Source organism: Chiloscyllium plagiosum, unplaced genomic scaffold (assembly GCF_037043375.1).
Source record: "Chiloscyllium plagiosum isolate Xiang-an unplaced genomic scaffold, Cpla_swu_hap1 HiC_scaffold_27, whole genome shotgun sequence".
In the NCBI taxonomy this organism is placed as follows: Eukaryota; Metazoa; Chordata; class Chondrichthyes; order Orectolobiformes; family Hemiscylliidae; genus Chiloscyllium; species Chiloscyllium plagiosum.
The window spans coordinates 8,712,175-8,739,413 of NW_028270165.1; the positions used below are offsets into that span (position 1 = coordinate 8,712,175).

The 27,239-nt window shown below is 46.6% G+C and overlaps 1 protein-coding gene across 2 annotated transcripts; it reads right to left on the reverse strand.

Moving 5' to 3' along the window:
- Nucleotides 1–4,129: 4,129 nt before the first annotated feature.
- Nucleotides 4,130–22,135, reverse strand: LOC148143021 (uncharacterized). Of its 2 annotated transcripts, XM_087973981.1 has the most exons (3): nt 22,009–22,135; nt 17,787–19,036; nt 4,130–4,915 (listed from the first exon to the last, which is right to left on the reverse strand). In XM_087973981.1, exons 2-3 carry the CDS (start codon nt 18,632–18,634, stop codon nt 4,459–4,461), a joined length of 1,305 nt encoding a protein of 434 aa, XP_087830107.1. In that variant the 5' UTR covers nt 18,635–19,036; nt 22,009–22,135; the 3' UTR covers nt 4,130–4,458. The 2 variants fall into 2 exon arrangements, with proteins under 2 accessions (XP_087830107.1, XP_087830106.1); XM_087973980.1 differs by lacking the exons at nt 17,787–19,036; nt 22,009–22,135 and adding an exon at nt 10,205–10,460 and having other exon boundaries at nt 4,130–5,472.
- Between the last annotated feature and the right edge of the window lie 5,104 nt (nt 22,136–27,239).

Genomic DNA, 27,239 nt, shown 5'->3' on the forward strand with positions numbered 1-27,239 from the left:
GGATAGTGAAGGTGGTGTTTGGTATACTTTCCTTTATTGGTCAGAGTATTGAGTATAGGATTTGAGAGGTCATGTTGTGGCTGTACAGGAGAATGTTTAGGACCCTTTTGGAATAAGTGTACAATTCCGGCATCCTTCCTCTTGGAAGGATGTTGTGAAACTTGAAAGGGTTCAGAAAAGATTTACAAGGATGTTGCCAGGGTTGGAGGATTTGAGCTATAGGGAGAGGTTGACTAGGCTGAGGCTGTTCTCCCTGGAGTGGAGGCAGCTGAGGGGTGACCTGAGAGGTTTATAAAATCATGAAAATCACGGATAGGGCGAACAGCCAAGGTCTTTTACCCCCCGAAATGGAGGAGTCCAAAACTAGAAGGTATAAGTTTAAGATGAGAGGGGGAAAGATTTAAAAGGGAACTAAGGGGCAACGTTTTCACGCAGAAGGTATGGAATGAGCAGCCAGAGGTAGTGGTGGAGGTGGGTACAATTACAATATTTAAAAGGTGTCTAGATGAATAGTTCGGATTGAGAGGAATATGGAGCAAATGCTGGAACTTGGGACTGGGCCAGATTGGAACATCTGGTCGGCATGGATGAGTTGAACTGAAGTGTCTGTTTCTGTGCGGTGTGACGATAAGTCTATAACGGTTATGACCGAAACGAGACCTTTTTACTGATAATCTTCCTGCTGGATTTTTTTCGTGCACCCAGTTTCAGTCGATTTCTAGTGGGGAAAATTGGCATATGTCCTGTATCGTGGAAATTCTGAAAAATAAAAATAAATAATTCTCCCTGTGAATGGTATAATCCACACCCCGTGATGTGAATGGTACAATACTCCCCGCCCCTTTTCCTCCTCCACACCCCTCCACCTTCGAATGATGCAATCGTCCCCCTCTGAATGGTATAATCCTTTACTCCCCCACAGCCATTAAGGGTACAATCCTCCAAAGTCTCAATGGTACGATCCTTTCTACACCACCCCGAATGAATGGTACAATCCTCCTCCTGAGCTGGGATTCCCCAATCCCTTTCTGTTTCACATTTCCGAAACATTTCCCATTTTGAGAACAGTCTCTGTTTCTGGTCTTCCCACCAAAGTGCATAACCTCAGACTTTACCACATTGTATTGCATCTGCCCCTTCTCTGACCATTCTCCTGGCCTGTCCAAGCATTCTCAGCATGGACTCCTTTGGAACTCCAAAGACCCCTTTATGCCAACTCTCTGCCTTCTGCCAGTCAGCCAATCCTCTATCCGTGCCAGTACTTGCTCTTACACCAGGGACTCTTATCTTACTTAGCAGCCTCCTGCACGGCACCTCGTCAAAGGCCTTCTGGAAATCCAAATCGCTCATGTCCACTGGCTCTCCGTTTGTCTAACTTACTCATTACCTGCTCAAAGAATCCTAATAGATTTGTCAGACATGACCTCCTGTTGTCAAAGCCATGCAGACTCGGTCCTGTTTTACCATGCACCTCCACATACTTCCCACTCTCACCCTCCATAAAACCTGTTAAGTTTACCCATTTTTACCATAAATACGTTGTTCTGCTCTTAATGAATTCAAGTTTAAAGATTTCATATTATGTATGTACACTACCTTTGCCCCTTATAATATTTTATCCTTCTGAAGAAGACCTTCAAAAGAGATTAGCACAAGGTATGAAACTGACTGTGACTGCATCAAGTAAAGGAGTTAGTAAGAATGAGAAAGGAGTGGCTAAATATCTAAACCTACCCATGCAACGATCAAGAAGGCACAACAACACTTTTTCTTCCTCAAGATGCTCAAGAAATTCGGCATGTCCATAATGACACTCACCAACATTTCCAGATGCACCACAGAAAGCATTGAATCTGGGTGCATCACACTCTGCTACGGCAACTGCTCTGCCCAGGACTGGAAGAAACTACAGAAGGTGGTGTGCACAGCACAGTCCATCATAGAAGCCAACCTCCCACCCATGAGATCCATCTTCACTTCTCATTGTCATGGAAAGGCTACCAACCTCAAAGACCCCTCCCACCCCAGGAATGATCTCTTGCACCATCTTCTGTCAGGCAGAAGATACAGAAGCTTGAACACATGTACCAACAGGTTCAAGAATAGCTTCTTCCCTGCCATTATTAGACTGCTGAATGGAGCTCTCCAATTTGAAATCTAATGTTGAGCTTGCTTCTGCGCACCTCCTGTGCAGCTGTAACCCTGTACGCCTCACTCTGTCTAAGCGCAGTATGACCTGCATGTCCTTGTTTGCTCGGATCTGACTGTACTGCTGATAAAACAAAACTTTTAACTCTACTTAGGTACATAGCACAGTACAGGCCCTTCGGCACTCGATGCAGTACCGGTCCTTTATCCTACTCTAAGATCAGACTGACCTACATACCATTTATTGTACTAACTTTCATGTGCTTATCCAAGAGTCGATTAAAAGTCCCTAATGTATCTGACTCTACTACCACAGTTGACAGTGCATTTCACACAGCCACCACTATCCGAGTAGAGAACCTACTCTGACATCTCCCCGAAACCTTCCTCCAATTACCTTAAAATTATGCCGAGAGTGTGGTGCTGGAAAACCATAGCAGGTCAGGCAGCAGCCAAGGAGCAGGAGAATTGATGTTTTGGGCATAAGCCCTTCATCAGGACCGAGGCTTGTGGTCGGGGGTGCTGAGAGATAAATGGGAAGAGGGTGGGGTTGGGGACAAGGTGGCTGAGAATGCCATAGGTAGATGAAGGTAGGGGTGTGTGTGTGTGTGTTTGTGAGAGGTGGGGGTTGGGGGGGTGGCAAGATGATAGTTCGGAGGGGGTTATGGTGCAGATAGATAGGAAAAAATGATGGACAGGTCAGAAGGGGCAGCGCCAAGTTGGAGGCTTGGGACTGGGATAAAGTGGGGGAGGTGAGGAAACTGTTGAAATCCACATTTGTCCTGTGTGGTTGCAGGGTCGCAAGGCAGAGTATGAGGTGTTCCTCCTCCAGGCATCAGGTAGTAACGGTTTGGCGATGGATAGGTTGGAGAAGTGGGTGGAGCTGATAGATTGAAAAGTTGATGGACAGGTCAAGATGGCGTGCTGAGTTGAAGGCATGGGACTGGGATAAAGTGGGGGGGGGGGGGTGGAAAATGATGTCTAGCATCTGCAGTCCTCATTCTCTCCTCCTTAAAATTATAGACATTTATAAGGGGCATGGATAGGGTGAATACCCAAGGTCTTTCCCCAAAGTCTAGTACTAAAGGGGCATAGGTTGAAGGTGAGTGGGGAAAGGGACCTGAGGGGCAACATTTTCACGCAGAGGGTGGTGCGTGTATGGAATGAACTGCCAGAAGTGGTGGAGGCTGGTACAATTACAACACTTAAAAGGCATCTGAATGGGGATACGAATAGGAAGGGTACAGATGAACATAGGCCAAATGCTGGCAAATGGGTCACCAGATTCATTTAAGATATGGACTGAAGGGTTTGTTTCAGGCTCTACAACTCTATAACTATGTCTACATAGTTGGAAACCAATTTCACAAAATGAGGAATAGGTCATTCACCCCTTACAGCCTGTCCTGAGCTGTGGCCTAACTGCACATATTCCAGTGCAAGTTTCAGAAAGATTTCAGCAGCTCTTTTAAAAAATTGAAATGCGTTTAGACTTCAATGATGTTTCTGAATATATCATTTTAGCTAATCGCAATTTTAAAGATAAGAGTTTCGAGTGAACACAGCCCACACCTCCCAGTGCAGCCAGTAACCTTTACAATGTTGATGAAACGATGCAGTACCTGGACTCCTTAAACATTTACAATTTCTAACGATACTACCTACTCATTCACTGCTCCATCTGATACACGACATTAGAAACTTAGTGCAGGAGGCTGGAAGAAATGAGCAGCTTTAAAACAAAAAAACCATCTGGAGCTCAAAGCTTTCAATGAGAGTCTGAGCCCAGCAGTAAGTTCAGGTAATCTTTATTGTGACCCAGCTTTGTTACAGCTTCAGATCCCCCCCCAGCAAAAAGATGTAGAGAAAGTAGCTGCTTTTTAAACAGCTCAAGGTCAAAGCGCACACACTCCCCCTCCCCACCTCACTTTCTTTACTATCGGTCAGCACAGATTGTCCTTTTGTAATTGGATCCTTGGTACAGCCTGAACCCGTGGGGCCGGGAACGGGGGCAGTGTGGAGTGAAACAGACTGCTGTGGGTCTGGAGTCACGTGTAGGCCAAACCGGGTAAAGGATGCAGCTGGGACGACTGAGTGAATCCTTTCCCACAATGGCAGTTTCCTTCGCGAAAAAGGGCGTGAGTGAATCAGATTGGGGTTTTCTCTCTCCCCGCCCCCCCAGAAAATGGTTTCATCGTTAGATTCTGACCGTATTCCAATTCCGCCATCTGCCGCGGTGGTATTCAAACCCAACAGATCCCAGAACTGGGTTAATAGTCCAGTCGATAACTGCACTCAGCAGTCGCTTTGTCAGTCCCCCTGCGATAGCACGTGAAGTCGCTGGTGGCTCCGGAGGTGGGAGGAGCGGGTGAAAGCCTTCCCGCCCTCGGGACAGCAGAAGGACCTCTCCCCTGTATGGACTCGCCGGTGGGTCAGCAGGGAGGAGGAATAGCTGAAGGCCTTCCCACACTCGGGACAGCAGAAGGGCCTCTCCCCTGTGTGGACCTGCTGGTGGGTCAGCAAATTGGAGGAACGGCTGAAGGCCTTCCCGCACTCGGGGCAGCTGAAGGGGGTCTCCCCCGTGTGGACCCGCTGGTGCCTCAGCAGGGTGGAGGAATTGCTGAAGGTCTTCCCACACTCGGGACAGCTGAAGGGCCTCTCTCCCGTATGGACTCGCCGGTGGGTCAGTAGGGAGGACGAATCGCTGAAGGCCTTCCCACACTCGGGACAGCTGAAGGGCCTCTCCCCCGTGTGGATCCGCTGGTGCCTAAGCAGGGCAGAGACCTGGGTAAAGCCCTTCCCACACTTGGGACAGGAGAATGGCCTCTCCCCGGTGTGGATGCGCCGATGAATCTCCAGGTCAGACGGAGTACGGAAGCCTTTCCCACAGTTACCACACTTCCACGGTTTCTCCATGTCCGAAGCTTCGGCCACAAGCAAATGCATGTCCTGCCCCTCACTGCTGTGAGTTCCTCTTTCCAGGCCGTATAACAGTTTCAGGCTCCACTCTCAGTACGCAGCAACAGTAGGGTCTCTCATCCAGTCCCACTGATAATGAAAATGTACTGAAATAGGAACCAAAAAGCTTTGCTCCTTCTCACAGAATTGTAATAAAAAATCGTGGCTGCCCCAATCGATTGAGTGACTGTCAGATATTGACGTGAAAGTGAGGACCGCAGACAGGGGAGAGTCAGTGTTGAACAGTGCGGCGCTGGAAAAGCACAGTAGGTCAGGCAGCATCCAAGGAGCAGGAGAGTCAACATTTCTGGCATAAGCCCTTCATCTGTTCATTTTGAAACTTCTGTCTTCGGATCTTCAAATACTCTGGAAAAAGAGATTACAAAAGTCATCGCTGTCAGTGCAGGGTAGAAATTCAGAACAAGCTATTCTACTTTCTGTGCAGCATTCTTTTCTTTTGTTATTCCACAAAATTGAAAGCAACTTCCTTCTCTCTCTCTCTCTCCCCCTCACCCCTCTGTTCTCACTCCGCTCTAAGTAATTCTCCTGAAGGTGCTGATTCAGGATCAGAACAGCAAACACGTCAAGACTTACATATTGGATAACTCCACCTGAAAGTTAATATCTTTCACAACATTGGGATACTGAGAGTGAGCAGGTCTGATTTTGGGAAGCAAAACAAAATGTGTCAATTCAGGATGAATCAGGAATACAGCTTGAGGAATAACCAGACACATCAAGGTATTAACACAGACACCAGAGAGAAACTGAACAGAAGAGACGTGGCAAACTTTAGTAAAAAGCCAGAGTCATTAAGATATACCGCACAGTAACAGACCTTCTGGTCCAATTCGTCTATGCTGACCAGATATTGTAAATCAATTTAGTCCCATTTGTCAGCACTTGGCCCATATCCCTTGGCCAATCCACCCTACTTTGCACATCCCTGGACACTATGTGTAAGTTAGCATGGCTAACCCACACAAACCTGCACCTCCTTGGGAACGATGGGTACTTTAACACGGCCAATCCACCCTCACCTGCACATCCCTGGGCACTATGCATAATTTAGCATGATCAATCCACCCTAACCTGGGCAAAGTTAAAAACTACACAAACGCGCGTTATAGTCCAACAGGTTTATTTGGAAGGACCAGCGTTCGGAGCACTGCTCCATCATCAGGTGATTGTGGAGAATAAGACCATAAGGCACAGAATTTATGGAAAGACATTTGTGGCCTGCCATGGAAATGATATATTGAACAAATCTGGATTGTTAAGTCTTTCATCTTTTAGAATGGATTGCAGGGATCATTAATATGTAAATCCCAAAACTTCCTGCAAGGCACCCTCTCAAGATAACATAAGGCTTTACAACAAAAGGTGGCATCTCAGCTCAGACAATGCACTAAAGGTATGAGGTCAGAGTTTGCCTGTATCTCAGTCTTGAGTCAGACTGTTTCTATTTCCAAAGCAGGAATTTATAAAATATTATCTGGATTGACTGCCTGCATGAACTGCCGAGTCTCATCCACCAGATGAAATGACTGGATAGGAAGGGCTTGATCCCCACAGTGCAATGAATTCCCACTTTCCACCAAAATCCCAAATGGTCAGCATATTTCATTGTAACTTCTTCTGCTCCCAGTAAGGGCAAAAAAATCTTTGAAAGTTGCTCTGAAAGTCCAGTCTTCACAACCACACTTCTGCTTTCACCGAAGACAATTAGTCATACAGCACGGAAACAGACCCTTTGGTCAAATTCGTCTGTGCCAAACAGATATCCGAAATTAATCTAGTCCCATTTGCCAGCATGTGGCTCTTATGGTTCTAAACCATTCCTATTCATGTACCCAGCCAGATACATTTTAAAGATAATTGTACCAGCCTCACCACTTCCTCTGGCAGCTCGTTCCATACATGCACAACCCTCTGCGTGAAAAAGTTGCCCCTCAGGGCCCTTTTAAATCATTCCCCTCTCACCTCAAACATATGCCTTCTAGTTTTGGACTCTCCTACCTTGGGGAAAAGACCTTGGATATTCACCCAATCCATGCTCATTATAAACCTCTATATGGCTGCCCCTCAGCCTCCGATGCTCCAGGGTAGTTCAAACCCTCCAAGTCTAGCAACATCCTCGCAAATCTTTTCTGAACCCTCTCAAAGTTTCACAAGTTATTTCCGAAAGCAGGGAGACCAGCACTGGATGCACTATTCCAAAAGTCGCCTTACCAATGTACAGCCACAACATGATCTCCCAATGCCTATACTCAATACGCTGACCAATAAAGGAAAGCATACCAAACACCACCACCACTATCCTGTCTACCTGCGACTCCACTTTCAAGGAGCTATGAACCTGCACTCCAAGGTCTCTTTGTTCTGCAACACTCCCCTTCACTGTGCCAGTCCTGCCTGGATTGCTTGACCAAAATGCAAAACCTAATTTCTCTAAATTAAACTCCATCTGCCACTCCTTGGCCCATTGGACCATCTGATCAATTCTAATTTATAGTGAATTCTGCTTCCTCTCATTCTCTCGAAGCTGAAAATCTCCATCCCACACACTCTCCCTCCCTTCTCACTTTGTAGAACCTAATCCCTGCTGTATCTCATCCTGAAGGGTCTGGTTCATGCTGTTTAACAGGCCCACACTCAGGGGAGATCTAATTGAAACATACAGAATACTGAACGGCCTGGACAGAGTGGATGTTGGGAAGATCTTTCCATTGGGAGGAGAGACTCGGGCTCGAGGCACAGTCTTAGAGTAAAGGGAAGACCCTTTACATTGGAGGTAAGGAGAAACGTCTTCAGCCAGAGAGTAATGAATCTATGGAATTAACTGCCACAGAAGGCTGTGGAGGCCAGGTCACTGAGGATATGTAAGACTGAGATAGATAGGTTCTTGAGTATCAAGGGGATCGAGGGTTACGGGGAAAAAGCAGGAGAACGCGGATAAGAAACTTAACAGCCACGATTGAATGGTATGAGCAAACCCAATGGGCTGAATGGCCTAATTGCTGTTCCTATATCTGATGGTCTCTTGCTGTCCTGGACACAAACTGTATGAATCCAAGTAAGATTCTGTTAATCCATTTTTTAAGATTAGAATCAGTCTAACCGTTGTGGTACAGACAGCCTCACACAGGGAAACTCACACCTTCAATACGTTATCTGGGACAACATGATACCAATTGGGAATGTAACTTTTAAAAAAGGTTTTGCTATTTACATATGAAAGAACTAAAACCAACATGGTTATTCTAAAAGAGGAGAGACTTAACAACAATCCAGGTCTTTTTCAATATATAATTTCAGTTACATCCCACTGTAAACTTTTGCTATAAATTCAGTGTCTTACAATGGTATTCTTCACAACCACCCGATGAAGGAGCAGCAATCTGAAAGCTAGTGCTTCCAAATAAACCTGTTGGACCATAATCCTGTGTTTTTGATTTTTAACTTTGGACACAGAGCGTGAGAATTGGGAGCAGGAGTTGGTCATTTGGTCTTTGGAGCCTGAACCAGCATTGAACAGACCATAACTGGATATGAATCTTCCTACATCTCGGTGGATAGGCTGGGACTTTCTTCACTGGAGCACAGGAGGTTGAGAAGTGACCTTATAGAGGTTTATAAAATCATGAGAAGTATACATGAGGTGAATGGCAGGTGTCATTTCCCTCAGGTGGGGGTTTCAGGATTAGGCAGCAAATTTTGAAAGGAGAGAGGAGAAAGGTTTTGAAAAGACTTGAGGCAGCTTTTTTTTTAAATACAGTAGTTCACGTGTCCAGAGGAAGTGATGTTACTTTCAAAAGACATTTGGTTAATTACATGAATAGGAAAGGTTCGGAGGGATATGGGCCAAACACAGGTAGGTGGGACTAGATTAGTTTGTGAATATATTCAACGTGGTCTAGTTGGACTGAATGGTCTGTTTTTTTTGCTGTATGACTGTAACTGTTCTGTACTTGTCTTCAAAACATTTTCTTGCTTTCTCCCATAAACATCCACTTTATTGTTGCTCAAAACTCAGATGAACTCAGCCTTGAATATATTCAATGACCACTAACTGCAGGAAGGCATCCACAATTCTGAACACAATTCCTCTTGCTAATATACCACTTGCCTTGCTGATTGCTTGCTGCACCTGTCTGACAACTGGCAGTGACTGGTGTAGAAAGACACTGAGCCCCCTTTCTACATCCACATATCATTCCCTATTCCCTTGTGCCTGAAACATCGACTGTCCTGCCCCTCAGATGCTGTCTGACCTGCTGTGCTTTTCCAGCGCCACACTTACTGACTCTAATCACCAGTATCTGCAGATCTCACTTTCTCCACATCTCAATATATCACCATTTAAATAATACACTTCCTTTCTGCTCTTTTTCACAACTTCACATTGTTGTACTCTTTTTCTCATGTTTTCCAATTGTGGTCTTCTCTACATTGGGGAGACTGAGCATAAACTTGGGAACGGTTTGCTGAGCATCGCAGGCAGGTCCACAGTCACTGCCCACTTTAATTTCCCTTCCCCCTCCCTTTCTGAAAAGATTATCTTAGGCCTTCTCCATTACCACAATGAACCAAACAGCAAATTGGAGGAACAACACCTCATCTTCCGCCTGGGCAGCCTATAGCCTAGAGGACTCAACATTGAGTTCTCCAGTCTCAAATAACCTCACTTCCCATTCTCCCCCCCCCCCCCCAAACAACTCCCTTCTCAGCTCCTCCCCCTCATCACTCATGAACCAGATTTATTCCTCCCATTCACCAACCAGGTCAGACCTTTCACCTATCCCCAATTCACCACCCTGCCCCAAGGACACTCTTTATCTGCACCTATCCCCAATCCTGAAGAAGGGTTACCCCTGAAACGTCGACTTCTCCACCTCCTGATGCTACCTGGCTTGTTCTTCCAGTCTCCTGCCTGTCTATTTTGCCAATTGCGACACAGACGTGGAGCAACGTTTCTAGAGTCTGTCCACCCCGATTCACTACCTTTCCTTTCAGTTGCTGCAAGTCAACAACTGAAGCCCTGAATGAAAAAAAAAGAAATGGAAAAGGTGGTGAGAAAAGAGAGTGCCGTACTCACAGATGTTGGACAGAGGAAGGAGATTGCAGTCTGGGGTGAAGCTCAATCTTCATTCAGAGAAACAGGAGCAGTAGCAGCAGCTTCAGAAACTCAGGGTCCAACTTCCGCATTCAGACAATGGGGTGGCTCTGATTGGCAGGAGGACTAGACTCTTTCCGGTCCTCCTGTACTTCCTATTGGTCAATCAAAAGAAGATCGCGCGCCTTTTTGTGCGGACTGCGATGATCATACCCAGTGTTTTTGCTGACACCCGGCGAGCATGCGCATGGCTTGCTGACACCGGCAAACATGCGCTGTATGCTCTATCGGGATGCTGGTGTTACTGACAGATTTTAAGTGTTCAAATGCCAATAGGAAAAAAAGGGGTCGAGCCACAATACGTTTTCCCCGTGGTTCGACATTTTATTGCTTTTGCATTTTGTCTCGCTGCTCAACCTTTGTACGTCTTTTACCCTTGTTGAGAGAGTCTCCCCGTGAGCTGACTGTGGGCAGCGCTTTAACCAGTTACACAGACTGAAGAAACATTACACTATTCGCAGGAGGGAGTGACTGTACACGTTTCCTGAGTGTGATCACACTTTCAATTGTTCATCGGAAACACAGAGCCAAAAAGTCACCAGAACTGCGGAGAAGTTGTGGAAATGTGGGGACTGAGGGAAGGGATTCCATTCCCTGTGGGCACTGGAGATTCATCAGCTCAGTTGCAGTGCGGAGAGGCCGTTCTTCAAAAAATTATTACAACATTATTTCCCATTGACAAAAACACATTCACGCTGCCTGATTACCTTGAACTTATACAAGTGCCCTGTCATAATATCTTTGATAATAGCTTTGAACATTTTCCCCATTACATATGTTAAGTTAAATGGTCTGCAGTTTCCTGTTCTCGGTCTCCCTTTTTGAAGAAAGGATTTTTCCAATCTAAAGAAACCATCCCTGAAACTAATGAGGTTTGGAAAATTAAAACCAATACATTAACTATTACGGGGAGAATGCGGGTAAGTAGAGTTGAAATGCCCATCAGCCATGATTGAATGGCAGAGTGGACTCGATGGGCTGAATGGCCTTACTTCCACTCCTATGTCTTATGGTCTTATTTCACTCGCTAATTTCTCTTTAAGAGTCTAGGATGAATTCCTTCAAATACCCGGGACTTATCAGCTCGTAGTTCCAACAGTTTACTCAGTACTAATTCCTTGGTGATTGTAATTTTCTTCAGTTCCTCCCTCCCTTTCAATTCCTGATTTACAGCTAGTTCCAGGGTGTTCCTTGTATCCTCTCTAGTGAAGTCAGATTCAAACTCTTTTCAATTCATGTGCCATCCCTTTATCCTCCGTTACTGAATCCCCAGACTCATTTTTGTTAACTTTTTTTTAAGAAAAGCTGACAAAACTTTCCAACCTGTTATTATAATTTTTTTAGCTAACTTTCTAACCTTAATTGCCGTGCTACTGCCTGCATTATTTCTGATATTTTGCCACAGCTCCCAACTCTAGCATCAACTTGTCTGCGTATTCTATTGAACTGATATTGATTAAGTGTTGCAAAACACACAAGGGCAAATCTTTCCTCTCCAGAAAGTCTTAGTACTTAACATGATAAAATTCACTTTGAAATATTGTTCATCCAAATCTTACCAAGCACATACTACAGATTCAACATCCCACAATGACACCCAGTTTTGTTATGATCTTTAATTCTGAAGAGAAATTTGAATACCCAGTGATTAACTGGAAGAACTCTTCATTAAGTTTTCACATTTTTAAAGAAATAAAAATTACCAATTAATTGGAGTCTTGATAGTTTATTCACTTTCTGGGAATAGTCCAAGGGATGCAACATCTCTCTAGGATTCACTTGAATCCTTCTCAGGATTCCAAGTATTCCTGGTAATTGTATGTGGGAAAAGATCTGCCACCCTGGCAACCCACAAAAGGCCCACAAAAGCAAAATTGGCCAAACTGTACCAAAACACCCAGAATGCCTCAGCAGGGACCAAGCAGGCTAACAAGTGAAACTAGACAGCACTTGCAGACAAGGGAATACCTGTACAGCTCAAGTACCCACTAACAATGACAGAGTACCACAGCTATCCCAAAGCCCTGAGGGCAGTTTCACAACCCAGCAATACCAAAGCCACACAAAGAACAGGTCAGACAGAGAGGCACCAGCAAGAGCATTGCTCCCAGGACAGGATAATGGAAGCACCTCACCACTTCAGAGGAGACATTAGCACCTACCTGCGAAGACGAATGGAAGCTCCTGATCCATCGATACTGTCAGAATGTTGCTTTGTGTAGAGAATTAGGACATTCCTCTGATAACTGTTTTGCGATTAGCATCATTGTAACTAGATTACTCCATTTCCAGCAGCAACATTTCACTGCCACCCAGAGAATTGGCTATGAGGTTGCTTTACTATCCAAAGCCATCATGTCCCTACAATGTGCCCCTGCCCTAAACCCCACCACCCTGCTTCCACTCACTCTGACCACTATTACGGATGAACACAACTGTTTAGACCTTGTCCAGCAGTTCGTTGCCCCATGCCCTGACCTCTCTGAAACACCTCTAAACAACTCTGACCTCATATTCTACACATATGGTTCATCCTTCATCATCTGCACCCCACCATCTACATCCTGCAGGCTCCCATATTCCCTGACCCTATGGAGGCTGTGCAAGCTACCCAAGAAACTGCTCCACAGCAGGAAAAGGACAGTTGGGCCTGCACTGGGGCCACACAATCTCCTTCCCTCAAACTGCTAATACACCCTGATGGCCACATCATTTGCCCAAGTGCCCACCTACACACACTGGCCCTAGCAGCCCACAGCATTGGCCATACAGGCAAGAGGGGCATGATACACACTGTAACGCAGTCCTGGTTTGGACCAGGATTCACTGCCGCTGCCCAAGTCCTGCTGTCACAGTGCCTCATCTGCCTGCAGAACAATGCAGGGAAGCCAGTTGTCAAGTACCTGCCAGTTCCTGAGGGGCCTTTCAGCCTCTTACAGATTGACTTCACACACAAATACAGGGTTACAAGTACATCCTGGTCATCAGAGACATGTTCTCCGAATGGATGGAAGCATTTCCCACAAGAAAGGATGATGCATGTATGGTAGTAAAATGCCTCCTAAAGGATGTCATCCCCAGATTTGGAGTTCCCAGTAGCATAACGACGGAGAGAGGGACTCACTCACGGCTTAGCTCGTGACCGGCATTAGCGAGGCACGAGGGATACCACAGCGACACCCCATCCCCAACCAACCCGTTGTCAGGCATAGTCGAGCAGATGAATGGCATCCTGAAGACCACACTGACTAAAACCACCCAGAAAACAGGACTGACCTGGTCAGACGCCTTGCCACTTGCCCTCTATGCTACACATATGCAGCCAAACTGAACAGCTGTGCTCACCCCTTTTCAAGTACTTATGGGGCAGCCTATGCCCACTGCCACCAGACCCCTGACACTCACCACAGACACAGCCCTGCTTCTGACACAAGAGGCCCCACTAGAGTATGTCCAGGCCCTTAGCAGGAGCATTAGTGCTCACACAACCAGGTCAGGGCTGCATTGCCCACACCCCAATCATTGCCCATTCATCTGTTCTGACCTGGGGACTATGTCATGATCAAATCACTAGAAAAAGATTCTCTCTCCCCTCGGTGGAAAGGTCTCTACCTGATCCTGATGACAATCCGGACTGCTGTGAAACCGGAAGGATGGCCCGAATGGACACATACCACCCGCTGCAAGAGGGCTCCACAACCTCTGAACAGGGACCACACAGAGGAAGGCACCACTCCGAACACAGAGGATGAATCCAGCTGTCTGATCTGTCTGACCATCACACTGTGGCTTGCTGGTAAACAGGCCCAAGGGGCAGCACATTTCATAATCCACTGTGATTTGCAGGCCAACACCTTCCTCAAAATGGCTCATGGGTATGCGATTTAATCAAACCCGCTGCTGGGTCTGCACTAGGTCCCTGTCCACTCTCACGGGGGGTATTTCCTCAGCCTCAATCCCCTTAAATATCTCTGACATGGCGGAATGGTGCCTGGAGCCAGACAGGTCCCCTGAAGTTACCACACTCAAAATACCACCATCAATGACCAAATATGGGGGTAACAGTCCAGCCCGCTGGAGGTCTGCAGGTTACCACGTGGAAAAATATAAAGGGTGCTTTTACCCGGCCTACAACCTCTCCCATGAGCCCCCAGCCCTGACCATTGCTGACACTAACACACACGGGCCACCTGCAGGTTCCATCTGTTTGAAACACACACAGCCATCTGGATGGGAGGCTGACTAGAGCCGGTGCACTGACTCCCTACTCCTAACTCCCGCAGCACGCCGATCCACTGCAGAAGGCAGCATTTTAAACCGACAGGGCCTCAACAAGATCACCCAGAATACCACCTTCCTCACCAGCTGGACAGGGACCCAGACACTCCATCTCCAGACCGACAATGGCACCTATTTTATCTGTGGCCACAAAGCCTACTGCTGTCCTGGACAGGGAGCTACAATGTTGGGTATGCGGTACCATTCATTTATCACTCCCAGTCCCCTCCCTTCCCAAAGCCCATGCCAGGCAGCAGACGACCCCTCGCTGCCATTGAAGCAGCTCTCTACCTGATGTCACCCCACTCCGCAACCTTACAGTTACAGGTAGAAGCCCACAAACTCGCTGTCACAGTACAGGAGGTGGCAAACTCCACAGCAGACGTATTCGCCCAGCTGAATGTGGAGGCTGTTGCCATCTGTACTGTGACTCTGCAGAACACGATAGCCCTGGACTACCTACTCGCTGTGAAAGAGGGCACGCGCAGAGCCTGACTGCAGGGACTGATAGCCCTCATCACTATCATTGCCAGGCTTAGAGTGCTAGCCATGGCTATCCGACTGTGCTGTTCACACCTATGTACAATTCTGTTGCCCTCTGGCCCCCTCACCACTCAGCTAGCACAGATCCACTGGGAGAACATCCCTGCCCCTAAAATAGCCTCTCCTGGACCAGACTCGGACACAGAGAGCTATCTGTCTGATACCGAGACCCCACCCGACAATCCCCCTGGCTCCGGCTACATTGCCCCTTCTCGTCCCTCCCCTGAGCAAAACAAAAAGAAAAGGGGGGAAATTGTGGAAAAAGATCTGCCACACTGCCAACCCACAATAGGCCCACAAAAGCAAAATTGGCCAAACTGTACCTAAAACACCCAGAATGCCCATACAGGCTCGCAAGCCAAAACTGACAGCACACACGGACAGAGGAATGCACTTCAACCTCACTACAATGACAGAGCACCACAGGTACCTCAAAGCCCCAAGGACAGTTTCACAACCCAACAATACCAAAGCCACACAAAGAGCAGGTCAGACAGAGAGGCACCAGCAAGGACTTGCTTCCAGAACAAGAAATGGAAGCACCTCACCACTTCAGAGGAGAAGTTAACACCTACCTGTGAAGAGGAATGGAACCATCGATAGTCAGGATGTTACGCTGTGTGAAGGAACAGGACATTCATCCGATAACTGTTTCCAATTAGCATCCTTGTAACTAGATTACTCCATTTCCAGATACATTGTATATTCCCCATTTCTTAATCAGCCTTATCGTACAGCATTATTATAAAAACTGGTCTCATCCTCAGCTCTTAGAAGAGAAATTCTGATCTACCTGTACAGACTGTCAATTCTGTGTCAGTCTAGTCAGTTTCTCTTCCAGTGACATTGCTTGTAATAAAGTGTTTGTCAATTTCACTTTGTGATCTCTAACTTATTGGGCAAATTTCTCCGACATGCTATAACAGGGCAAAAAAAACTGTACTCAGTACTCTGAAAGTGGTCTTACCAACATGATGTCCCAACTCCTATACACAACGCTGTGAACAATGAAGGCAAGTGTAATGAACGCCTCTTAACCACCCTGTCTACCAATGATGCAACTTTCATAGAACAATGTACCTGAAACCCACCATGTCTCTGTTCTACAACGCAACCCAGGGCCCTATCATTAACTATACAAACCCTGCCCTTCCTTGTTTTAGCAAAATGAAACCCCTCGCTTTTATCCATACCTCTCTCATACACATGCTCTCTCTGAGACACTCACACCCTCTCACAGGCTTCTCCTCCATCACACTCACGCTTCAAGCATGCACACACGCAAACAGACACACGCGCTCTCATGCACACACACTCTCTCATGCACACACAGGTCTATGGGGTGAATTTGCATTTGCAGATACATTCAATTTTGATCAAAAAGCAAACAACCTGCAGGCAGTTGATACATGTAATATTTGTAAATTCCTACTTTGGAAATAGAACCAGTCTGATTCAAGATTGGGATACAGACAAACTCAAACCTCACACATTTCATTATTGTCTGAACTGAGATGAAACCTATTTATATAAAACCTTAAGTCATCTCGAGAATCTGACTTCAAAGACTTTCTGGGATTTACACATTAATGAACTAAAATTTGCAACCTATTCTAAAAGACAAAAGACTTCACAACAATCTAGGTTTGTTCAATATATCCGATCAGTTGCACTATACTGTGATCTTTTGCTATAAATTCTGTCTTATGATCCTGCTCCACAGCTTCCTAATGAAGGAGCAACGCTCCGAAAGCGAGTGGTTCCAAATAAACCACTATAACCTGATGTGTGATTTTTTAACTTGATCCAACCCAGTCCATCTCTGGCTCCTCCACATCATTTCTCGTGAAGGCAGCCCACCCCTCCCGGTGCTGCCAGTAAACTTTACAATGCTGATGAAACGATGCAGTACCTGTACTCCTTAAAAATTTACAATTTCTAATGATACTAGCTACTCATTCACTGCTCCATCTGATACACGACATTAGAAACTTAGCGCAGGAGGCTGGAAGAAATGAGCAGCTTTAAAACAAAAAACCTCTTGGACCTCAAAGCTTTCAATGAGAGTCTGAGCCCAGCAATAAGTTCAGGTAACCTTTATCAAGACCCAACTTTACTACAGCTTCAGATTCCCCCAGCAAAAAGGTGTAGAAAAAGTAGCTTTTTTAAAAAAAACAGTTCAAGGTCAAAGAGTACACAGTCTCCCCACCCCCCACTTTCTTTACTATTAGTCAGCACCAAGTTGTCCCTTTGTAATTGGATCCTTGGTACAGCCTTAACCCGTAGGAAGTATTGCCTCACTCAGCAATTTCAACCCAGACCCTGTATCCAAGTGAGTTTCTCCCTGTTCATTTCTGCAGGTGTGGGAGTCAACCACACTGCTCTGGGTCTGGAGTCACATGTAGGCCACCCAGGTAAAGGATGCAGCTGGGACAACTGAGTGAATCCTTTCCTGCAAAGGCAGTTTCCTTTCCTTAAAAGGGCATGAGTGATTCAGATGGGGGATCTCACGCCCCCGCCCCCAAAAATGGTTTCATCGTTAGATTCCGAACTCCAGACTTCTGACCGAATTCCAATTCCGCCATCTGCCACGACGGGATTCAAACCCAGGGGTCCAGTCGATAATGGGACTCTGCCATTGCTCCTTCAATCCCCCTGCCATGGCATGTGAACTCGCTGGTGCCTCTGCAGGTGGGAAGAGCGGGTGAATCCCTTCCCACACTGAGAGCAGGTGAATGGCCACTCCCCAGTGTGGACCCGCTGGTGGGCCAGCAGGGTGGAGGCCTGTCTAAAGCCCTTCCCACACTCAGGGCAGCTGAAGGGTCTCTCCCCAGTGTGGACCCGCTGGTGCTTCAGTCTGTCGGATGAATTGCTGAAGGCTTTCCCGCACTCGGGGCAAGTGAAGGGCCTCTCCCCGGTGTGGACCCGCCGGTGGGTCAGCAAGGTGGAGGCATGGGTAAAGCCCTTCCCGCATTTGGGGCAGCTGAAGGGCTTCTCTCCAGTGTGGACCTGCTGGTGCTTCAGTCTGTCGGAGGAATTACTGAAGGCCTTCCCGCACTCGGGGCAGCTGAAGGGCCTCTCCCCCGTGTGGACCCGCTGGTGTCTCAGCAGGGCGGAGGAATTGCTAAATACCTTCCCACACTCAGGGCAGCTGAAGGGCCTCTCCCCAGTGTGGCCCCGCTGATGCCTCAGCAGGGCTGAGGAATTGCTGAAGGCCTTCCTGCACTCGGTGCAAAGGAACGGCCTCTCCCCGGTGTGGACCTGCCGGTGGGTCAGCAGACTGGAGGCCTGGGTAAAGCCCTTCCTGCATTTGGGACAGCTGAAGGGTCTCTCCCCCGTGTGGACTCGTTGGTGCTTCAGCAGGTCAGAGGAATTGCTGAAGGCCTTCCCACACTCTGTGCAGGGGAACGGCCTCTCCCCGGTGTGAGTGTGCCAATGAGTCTCCAGGGCAGACGGGAAATGGAAACTTTTCCCACAGTCACCGCACTTACATGGTTTCTCTACGGGGCGGGATCCCTCAGGTTTTTCCATGGCCAAAACTACGCACAAAAATGTGTAGAGCCCCTCCCTGCCATGAATCCCTCTTTCCAGGCTGTATAACTATTTCTGGCTCCTCACTCAGTGCACTGCAACAGTGTGGTCTCTCATCCAGTCCCACTGATTCTGAAAACATACAGAAACAGGAACCAAAAAGCTTTGCTCCTTCTCACAGAATCACAGTTGAAAATTGTTGCGTTCCCAATGGATTGAGTGACTGTCTGACATTGACATCAAAGTGAGGACTGCAGACACTGGACACTCAGTGTCGAAAAGTGCGGCGCTGGAAAAGCGCAGCAGGTCAGGCAGCATCCGAGGAGCAGGAGAGTCGATGTTTCAAGCATAAGCCCTTCATCTGTTGATTTTGAAACTTCCAAATTCAGATCTTCAAATAATCTGTAAAAAGAGATTACAAAAATCATCACTGTCAGTGCAGAGTAGAAATTCAGAACAAGCAACTCTACTTTCTGCAAAACGTTTTTTTTCTTTTGTTACTCCACAAAATTGAAAGCATCATCCCACTCTCTCTCTCTCTCTCTCTCCCCCTCTGTTCTCACTCTGCGCTAATTCTCCTGAAGGTGCTGATTCAGGATCTTACAGGGGCAGAAAAGCAAAAATGTCAAGTCTGACATCTCTCTGAATTTTGGATAACTCCACCAGAAAGTTGATATCTTTCCCAATATTGGAATACTGCTGAGACTGAACAGGTCTGATTTTGGGAAACAAATACTGTGTCAATTCAGGGTGAACCTGCAATGCAGCTTCTTGACGAACAATGAGACATGAAATGGTTAACATCCTCAGGAAGGGGGAGAAAATGAGACATCAAGGTATTGACAGCGACACCAGAGAGAAAGTTAACATGCCGATCAGGTATCCAGAAACAATCTAGGCCCGTTTGCCAGCACTTGGCCCATTTTCCTTTAACCCCTTCCTATTCATATACCCATCCGGATACCTTTTCAATGTTGTGATTGCACTAGCCTCCACCATTTCCTCTGGCAGCTCATTCCTTACACACACCGCCTTCTGAATGAAAACGTTGCCCCTTACGTCCCTTTTAAACCTTCCCTTCCCCACCCCACCTGCCCACCATGAACCTATTACCCTTACATTCTGGAGTATCCCATCTCAAGGAAAAGACCTTGACTGTTTACCCCATCCATGCCCCTCATGATTTTATCAACTTCAGCCTCCAGCGCGCAAGGGGAAACAGCTCCAGTCTGTTTGGCCTCTCCCTATCACTCAAACCCTCCAACCCTGGCAACATCCTTGTAAATCTTTTCTGAACCCTTTCAAGTTTCACAACATCTTTCTGATAGGAGTGAGACCAGAACTGCACACAACGTTTCAAAAGTGGCTATGGTTCTGCTGAACAATGGCAATTTAATTCCAAAATATTAATTTCTTCATGAGAAGGGAATAATTGGCAATGTAGCTGTAAGAGGCCTCTTGCGGAAGAGTGAAGAACTGAGTGAGAGAACTTTCCATTAAAATGGAGAGGAACAGAGTGATTCTGAGACTGGGGACTTAAATCTAAAGCAAGGAAATTACAATGGCAGCGGCACAAATAGGCCACAACAAATGAAGGAACATTTTTGAAAGAAATGACAAACATTTAAAGAGCACCTGGAGGAACTGCAACAGTTGTCCATTCCTGTCTGAAAAAATAAAACACAGAAGGTGACACAGCCACGGCTATCAAGGGACATGATGGATAGGACTAGATCCAAAGGAGTGGCGTACAAATTGGCTCAAAATAAAGTCGCAGATCTGAAGACTGGGAGCAGTTCAGGTTTCAACAAAAGGATTGGTCAAAAGGGGAAAATGGGGTATGTGAAGAGGAAAATAAAATTAGAGAAAACAATAACAATGAGAACAGGCAAAGTTCTCATGTGGAACAAAGAGATGGCAGACCAATTAACCACATATGTTGCTTCTATCAAAACACAGGTAACATCCCATGTTGGGGAACACATAGTCCAATGAGAGCAGAACTGAAGGAAATGAGCAGTTGTGGGGAAGTGGTGTTGGGGAAACTGATGGGATTAAAAGTTTACAAATCCCTGTGCTGGTAACCCACACCCCAAACTATGGTCTGAGGTCATGCAATTGGAAAATCTTGGGCTGATCTTAGCAGAACTGTTTAATGGTAAGGTCCTATGGAGTGTTACTGAACAAAGTGACCTTGGAGTGCAGGTTCATCGCTCCTTGAAAGTAGAGTCATAGATAGATAGGATAGTGAAGAAGGTGTTTGGTATGCTTTCCTTCATCGGTCAGAGTATTGAGTACAGGAGTTGGGAGGTCATGTTGCAGCTGTACAGGACATTGGTTAGGTCACTTTTGGAATACTGTATGCAATTCTGGTCTCCTTCCTATCAGAAGGATGTATGAACCTTGAAAGGATTCAGAAAAGATTTACAAAGATGATGCCAGGGTTGAGAGATTTGAGCTATAGGGAGAAGTTAAACATGCTGGCGGTTTTCCGTGGAGAGTCGGACGCTGAGGGGTGACCTTATAAAGGTTTATAAAATGATGAGATGCACGGATAGAATAAATAGACAAAGTCTTCTTGCTGGATTGGGGTAGTTGATAACTCTAGAACATAGGTTTAGGGTGAGAGGGGAAAGATTTAAAGGAGATGTAAGCGGCAATTTTTCATGCAGAGAGTGGTAAGTGTATGGAATGAGCTGCTGGAGGAAGTGGAGGAGGCTAGTGCAATTGCAACATTTAAAAGGCATCTGGATGGGTATGTGAACAGGAAGGGTTCGGAGGGATATGGGCTGGGTGCTGGCTCAAGTTATCCCTCCTCCTGCATTGAATTTCAAATCCATCTTCATCATGTCTTTCCTCCACTCCTGGCGTTCTCTTTTCTCCTGTCTACAAACTGAAAACAACATCAACACATCAATGCTCTCCTGGTCACTGAGATCTTGGAAGTACCCAGTTTCTGTTCCAGCTCCACAAATGATCAGATTCTTTCACCTCAAATTCACAGTCCGCCTTCGTGTCATTCTAGATCTCTCTCTCTCCCCCACTCCCTTTTCCTGTTTTAAGGCCACACAGACCAAGCTCAGGGCCAGGTCTCTCAGAGTGAAATGAGGAAATTCTAGTTGAATGACACCAACTGTCACTTCTCTCCCGGAAATGACAGCAAATGGTGCCCTCACCAAGATGGCCGCCCGCGCTCCCCACCCCAAGTCAACATGCGCCTTATCCTTACAAAGATGGCGCCCTGTTACCCGGGCAACATGATAGCTCCTTCGGTGGTGAAGTGGGCCTGGGGAGGTTTTATTCACGGCCTCAGGCCTCCCCCTAGGAGTTTATAAACTCCCCAGTCTCCCTCCTCCCGCGGTTCCCAATCCTACCCTGTCTCACTGTCTCCTCTCCCCGGGATGTTTCTGAAACCTGGTCCTGTTCTGAAGAAGGATCACCGGACCCGAAATGCCTCCTCGATTTCTCTGGACAGGCGCTGCCGGACCTGCTCAGCTTTTCCAGCGGCTCCTGTTCCGACAGCCGCCGGCGCCATTCCTCTCCCACACTCAGTAACTTTGCCTCACCGCACGCATGCGCACAGCGAGGGCCCTATAGGGAGGTTTCTCGATCGCATGGGATCGTGGGAACTGAAGGCGCCATTAATGTCATGAAATCCAGTATCCCATATGCCTTCTTAACTGTCCTATTCACGTGTTAATGAAGTTAATGAAGAAGGGCTCATACCCGAAACGTCGATTCTCCTGCTCCTTCGATGCTGCCTGACCTGCTGCGCTTTTCCAGCAACACATTTTCAGCTCTGATCTCCAGCATCTGCAGTCCTCACTTTCTCCTCCTTAATGAAGTACACGTCAGGGGTAAATCATTCATCGATTTTAGATTTATACATTGAGTGGAACACTACAGGTGTTTAACTCTAAACTCTAGTTCCAATTCAGTGTCAGTATAATCGCTTTTTATCTGCTCTAAAATAAGCATCGAATCAATGCTCTCCATCTGACCCTTCTTAACGTTGATTTTCTTTAGTTTGCAGATTCCAACACTGCTTCAATAATTTATTAAAATCTACTTCTGGTACATGGGCGTCACTGGTTGGCCAGCATTTGGTTCTCCTTGAGAATGTGGTGGTGAGCTGCCTTCTTGAACCGTTGCAGTCCAAACCCTGTACGGTGACCCACAGCATCTTGAGGGAAGGAATTCCAGGATTTGGACCAGTGACACTGAAGAAACATTTCCAAGTGAAGATGGTGAGTGGCTTGGAGGGGTACTTGCAAGAGGTTGTGTTCCCAGGTATCTGTTTTCCTGGTCCTTCCAGATGGAAGTGGTTGTTAGTTTGAAAGGCAATTTGTAAGGTGCTTTGGTAAATCTTTGCAGTGCATCTTGTAGGTACTACACACTACTGCTTCTGAACAGTGGATATGGTACCAATCAAGCAGGCAACATTGACCTGGATGGTATGAAGCGTTTCAAATACAGTTGAAGCTGCAACCACATCCAAGCTAGTGGGGAGTATTCCATTACACTGCTGACTTGTGGCATGTAGAAGTTGGAACAGGTTTTGGAGAGTCAGGAGGTGAGTTACTCACTACAGTATTTCTGGCCTCTGACCTGCTTTTGTAGCCACTGTGTATATATGGTTCATCTAGTTGAGTTTCTGTTCAATGGTAAACCCCAAGGATGTTGATCGTGGGGTATTTAGTGACAGTAACATTGTTGATATCACAGGTCAGTGGTCAGATTATCTCTTTTGGGGATGAGTCATTCTGTGACATTTGCATGGCATTCATGTTACTTGCCACTCATCAGCCCATTGGATATGGTTAAGATCTTGTAGCATTTCAAACTGAACTGCTTCAGTTTGTGAGGAGTTGTTTATAGTGCTGAACAGCTGCAATTATTGCGACATCTCCACTTCTGAACTTATGATGGAGGAAGGTCATTGATGAAGATGGTTCGGCCTATGAACTCCTGCAGAGTTGTCCTGAAGTCGAGATGACTGACCTCCACAATTCATAGCCATTTTTCCATGTGCTAGGTATGACTTAACAATTAAGACATATAAACTAATTGAAGGAATAGGTATGAGACAACCCTCTTCAGGGTGTCTCCAGTGCAGGTTTTTCTGTTCTCGAAACAATCTGATAAATGTTGACATTCATCAGCCTTTTGATCTTGGTAGTTTCCTTTCTCTCCAACATTTGTTTCACGTTAGCAAGTTGAATTCTTCTGCATTTTTCAGGAAAATGTTTTACAGAAGGTAACATTCTTAATATCTGTGTAATATTCCGTGGGAAAACTGTCTGCAGTCCACCAGTTGGAGAAAATTTCTCTGAAAAGGTTTGTCAAATGCCCTGCTTCCACAAGACCCAGTGTTCCCAAAGTTGAAGTACTTTTAACAGCCCCTTTATATTTTCCAGAATTCCCATGATAGGAGACATGTGCCACTTGTACCCACCACAAATCTCCTGAAACTGGGTGCGCTACAAAAGTCAAGCAGGAAGATTATCAGTAAAAAGGTCTGGTTTCAATCACAGAGTTATAGACATCTGGAGACACACTGCACGGAAACTGATCCTTTGGTTCAACTCATCCATGCTGACCAGATGTCCCAAGCTGATCCAGTCCCAAGTTCCAGCCTTTGGCCCATATCCCTCCCAGATGCCTTTTAAATATTGTAATTGTACCCATCTCCACCACTTCCCTGTCAGCTTGTTCCACACACACACCACCCTCTGCATAAAAAAAATTGTCCTTGAGGTCACTTATTCCTTTCTTGCTACCCACAGCACCTCTTCTCTGTTCCCCACCACCCTCAGCATCCCCTGTCCATCCACAGCGCCTCCTGTCCATTCCCACCTTGCCACCCACAGTGCCCCATGTCCATTTCCCTCTCCCCACCCTCTGCCCACCCATCCATCCTCCCTCTCTCCCCCCACCCTCCACTCTCCATCTCTCTGTTCCCTGTCTATTCTCTCTCTCCACCAATTCTCTGCTGCCCATTCTTCCACTGCCCCCACCCTCTCCTTGCCACTCATTCTCTCTCTCCACCCACCCTCTGTCCACGTCCATTCTCTGTCTCCCCTCACATTCTGCACCCCACACCATTCTCTCTTCTGCCCCCCCCCCCCCCCAACACTCTACTCCCACATTCTCCCTCTCAGACCCTTCCCCCCCATTCTCTGGGTCCCCCACGCTCAGCCCCGCAGGCCTTTCTCTCCCCCCCAAGTCCTTCTCCTCTCCCTCACCCTCTGCTACCCTGTCCATTCTCTCTCTCTCTGTTCTCCACAGCTCCACCCAGCCCCCGTCCATTCTCTCTCTATTCTCCCCAGCCTCCGTCCATTCTCTTTCTGTTCTTCCAAGCCCCACCCTAGAGCCCCCATCAATGAGAGGAAGGTGGCAGGGAGGAGGAGGAGCTAGAAAGATTGGGAGCTTATTCGAAATTGAGTTCCCCAATGTTGAGTCCTCCCAACTCTACGCAGCCCGGGCGGAAGATGGGATGTTGTTCCTCCAATTTGCAGTTTGATTCATTGTGGAAAGGGAGGAGGCCAAAGATAGTTATGTCAAAAAGGGAGTGGGAAGGGGAATTAAAATGGCTGGTGACTGGGAGGTCCGGTCAGCCTCTGCGGGCCCAGGTACGATGCTCGGTGAACTGTTCCCCAAGTCTCCCCGATGTAGAGAAGTTCACAATTGGCAAATGCAGTACCACAATGTAAAATTATAGCTTCTGCTGTGAAAACAAAAGCAGAAAGGAGGTGTATTGTTTAAATGGTGATGTATTGGGATGTGGAGCAAGTGAGGACTGCAGATGCTGGAGATCAGAGTCGAAAAGTGTGGCACTGGAAAAGCACAGCAGGTCAGACAGCATCCAAGGAGTAGGAGAGTTGACGTTTTGGGCATGAGCCCTTCATCAGGAATGATATGTGAATGTACAAAGGGAGCTCAGCATCATTCCACACCAGTCAGTACCAGTTGTCAGACAGGTGCAGCAAGCAATCAGCAAGGCAAGTGGTTTGTTAACAAGAGGAATTGAGTTCAGAAGTGGGGATTTCTTCCTGCAGTTAGGGTGTCATTGAATGTATTCAAGGCTGAGTTTGTCTGATTTTTGAACAACAAAGAAGTGGATGTTTATGGGGGAAGGCAAGGAAATGGTTTTAGAACAGTTTCAGTCCAACTAGTCATGCTGACTATGTTCTCAAACTAAATTAGTCCCAGCTGCCTGTGTTTGGCCCATATCCCTCCAAACATTTCCTATTCATGTACTTGTCCAAATTTCTTTCAAACGTTGTTACGTTTCCTGCATCCTTCCTCTGGACATCTATTCCACACACAAACCACACTCTGTGTTTTTTTTAAAAAACTGGTGCCCCTCATGTCTTTTTAAAATCTTTCTCCACTCACCGTCAAATTTTGCTCCCAATCTTGAAACCACCCCAGAGAAAGAAGACCCGCCGTTCACTTCATCTATATCTTTCATGATTTTATAAACCTCTATATGGTCACCTCGCAACCTGCTGTGCTCCAGTGAAAAAGTCCCAGCCTATCCACTTCGATGTAGTTAGATTCATATCCAGTTATGATCTGTTCAATGCTGGTGCAGGCTCCAAAGACCAAATGGCTGACTTCTGTTCCCAGTTCTCTTACTGTGTCCAGGACAGCAAAAGACTATAAGACATAGGAGCAGAAAGTAGGCCATTCAGCCCATCAAGTCTGCTCATACCATTCAATTGTGACTCATAGGTTTCTCAATCCCATTGTCTTGCTTTCTCTCCATAACCCTCGATCCCCTTGGTACTCAAGAACATGTGTCTCAGTCTTAGATATACTCAGTGACCTAGGCTCTGCAACCTTCTGTGGCAATGTATTCCATAGATTCATCACTATCTGGCTGAAGAGGTTGATGTTTATCTATGTTCTAAAAGGCCTTCTCTTTACTCTGAGGCTGTGTCCTCGGGTCGGAGTCTCTCCTACCAATGGAAACATCTTCCCAACGTCCGCTGTGTCCAGGCCATTCAGTATTCTGTGTGTTTCAATTAGATCTCTCCTGAGTGTGGGCCTGTTAGTCAGCATGAAGCAGAACCTTCAGGATGAGGTACAACAGGGATTAGGTTTGGCAAATGGAAAGAGAGTATGTGGGATGGAGATTTTCAGCTTCTAGGGAATAAGAGAGGAAAGAGAGTTCATTATAAATTAGAATTGTTCAGGTGGGCCAATGGGCCAAGGAGTGGCAGATGGAGATAATTTAGAGAAATGAGAGGTGTTGCATTTTGCAACTGTATAAGACATTGTTTAGGCCACTTTTGGAATACTGTGTTCAGTTCTGGTCTCCCTGCTATAGCAAAGAGGTTGTGAAACTTTGGAAGTGGTTGGAGAAGATTTACAAGGCTGTTGCCATGCTTGTGACCTACAGTGAGAGGCTGAAGTGGCCAGGGATATTTTCCCTGGAGAATTGGAGGCTATGGCGTGATCTTATAGATGTTTATGAGGGGCATGGATAGGGTAAATACCCAAGCACTTTTTGCCAGGGTAGGGGAGTCCAAAACTAGAGGGCATATGTTTGAGGTGAGAGGGGAATGATTTAAAAGGGACGTGACCGGCAAGGTTTTCA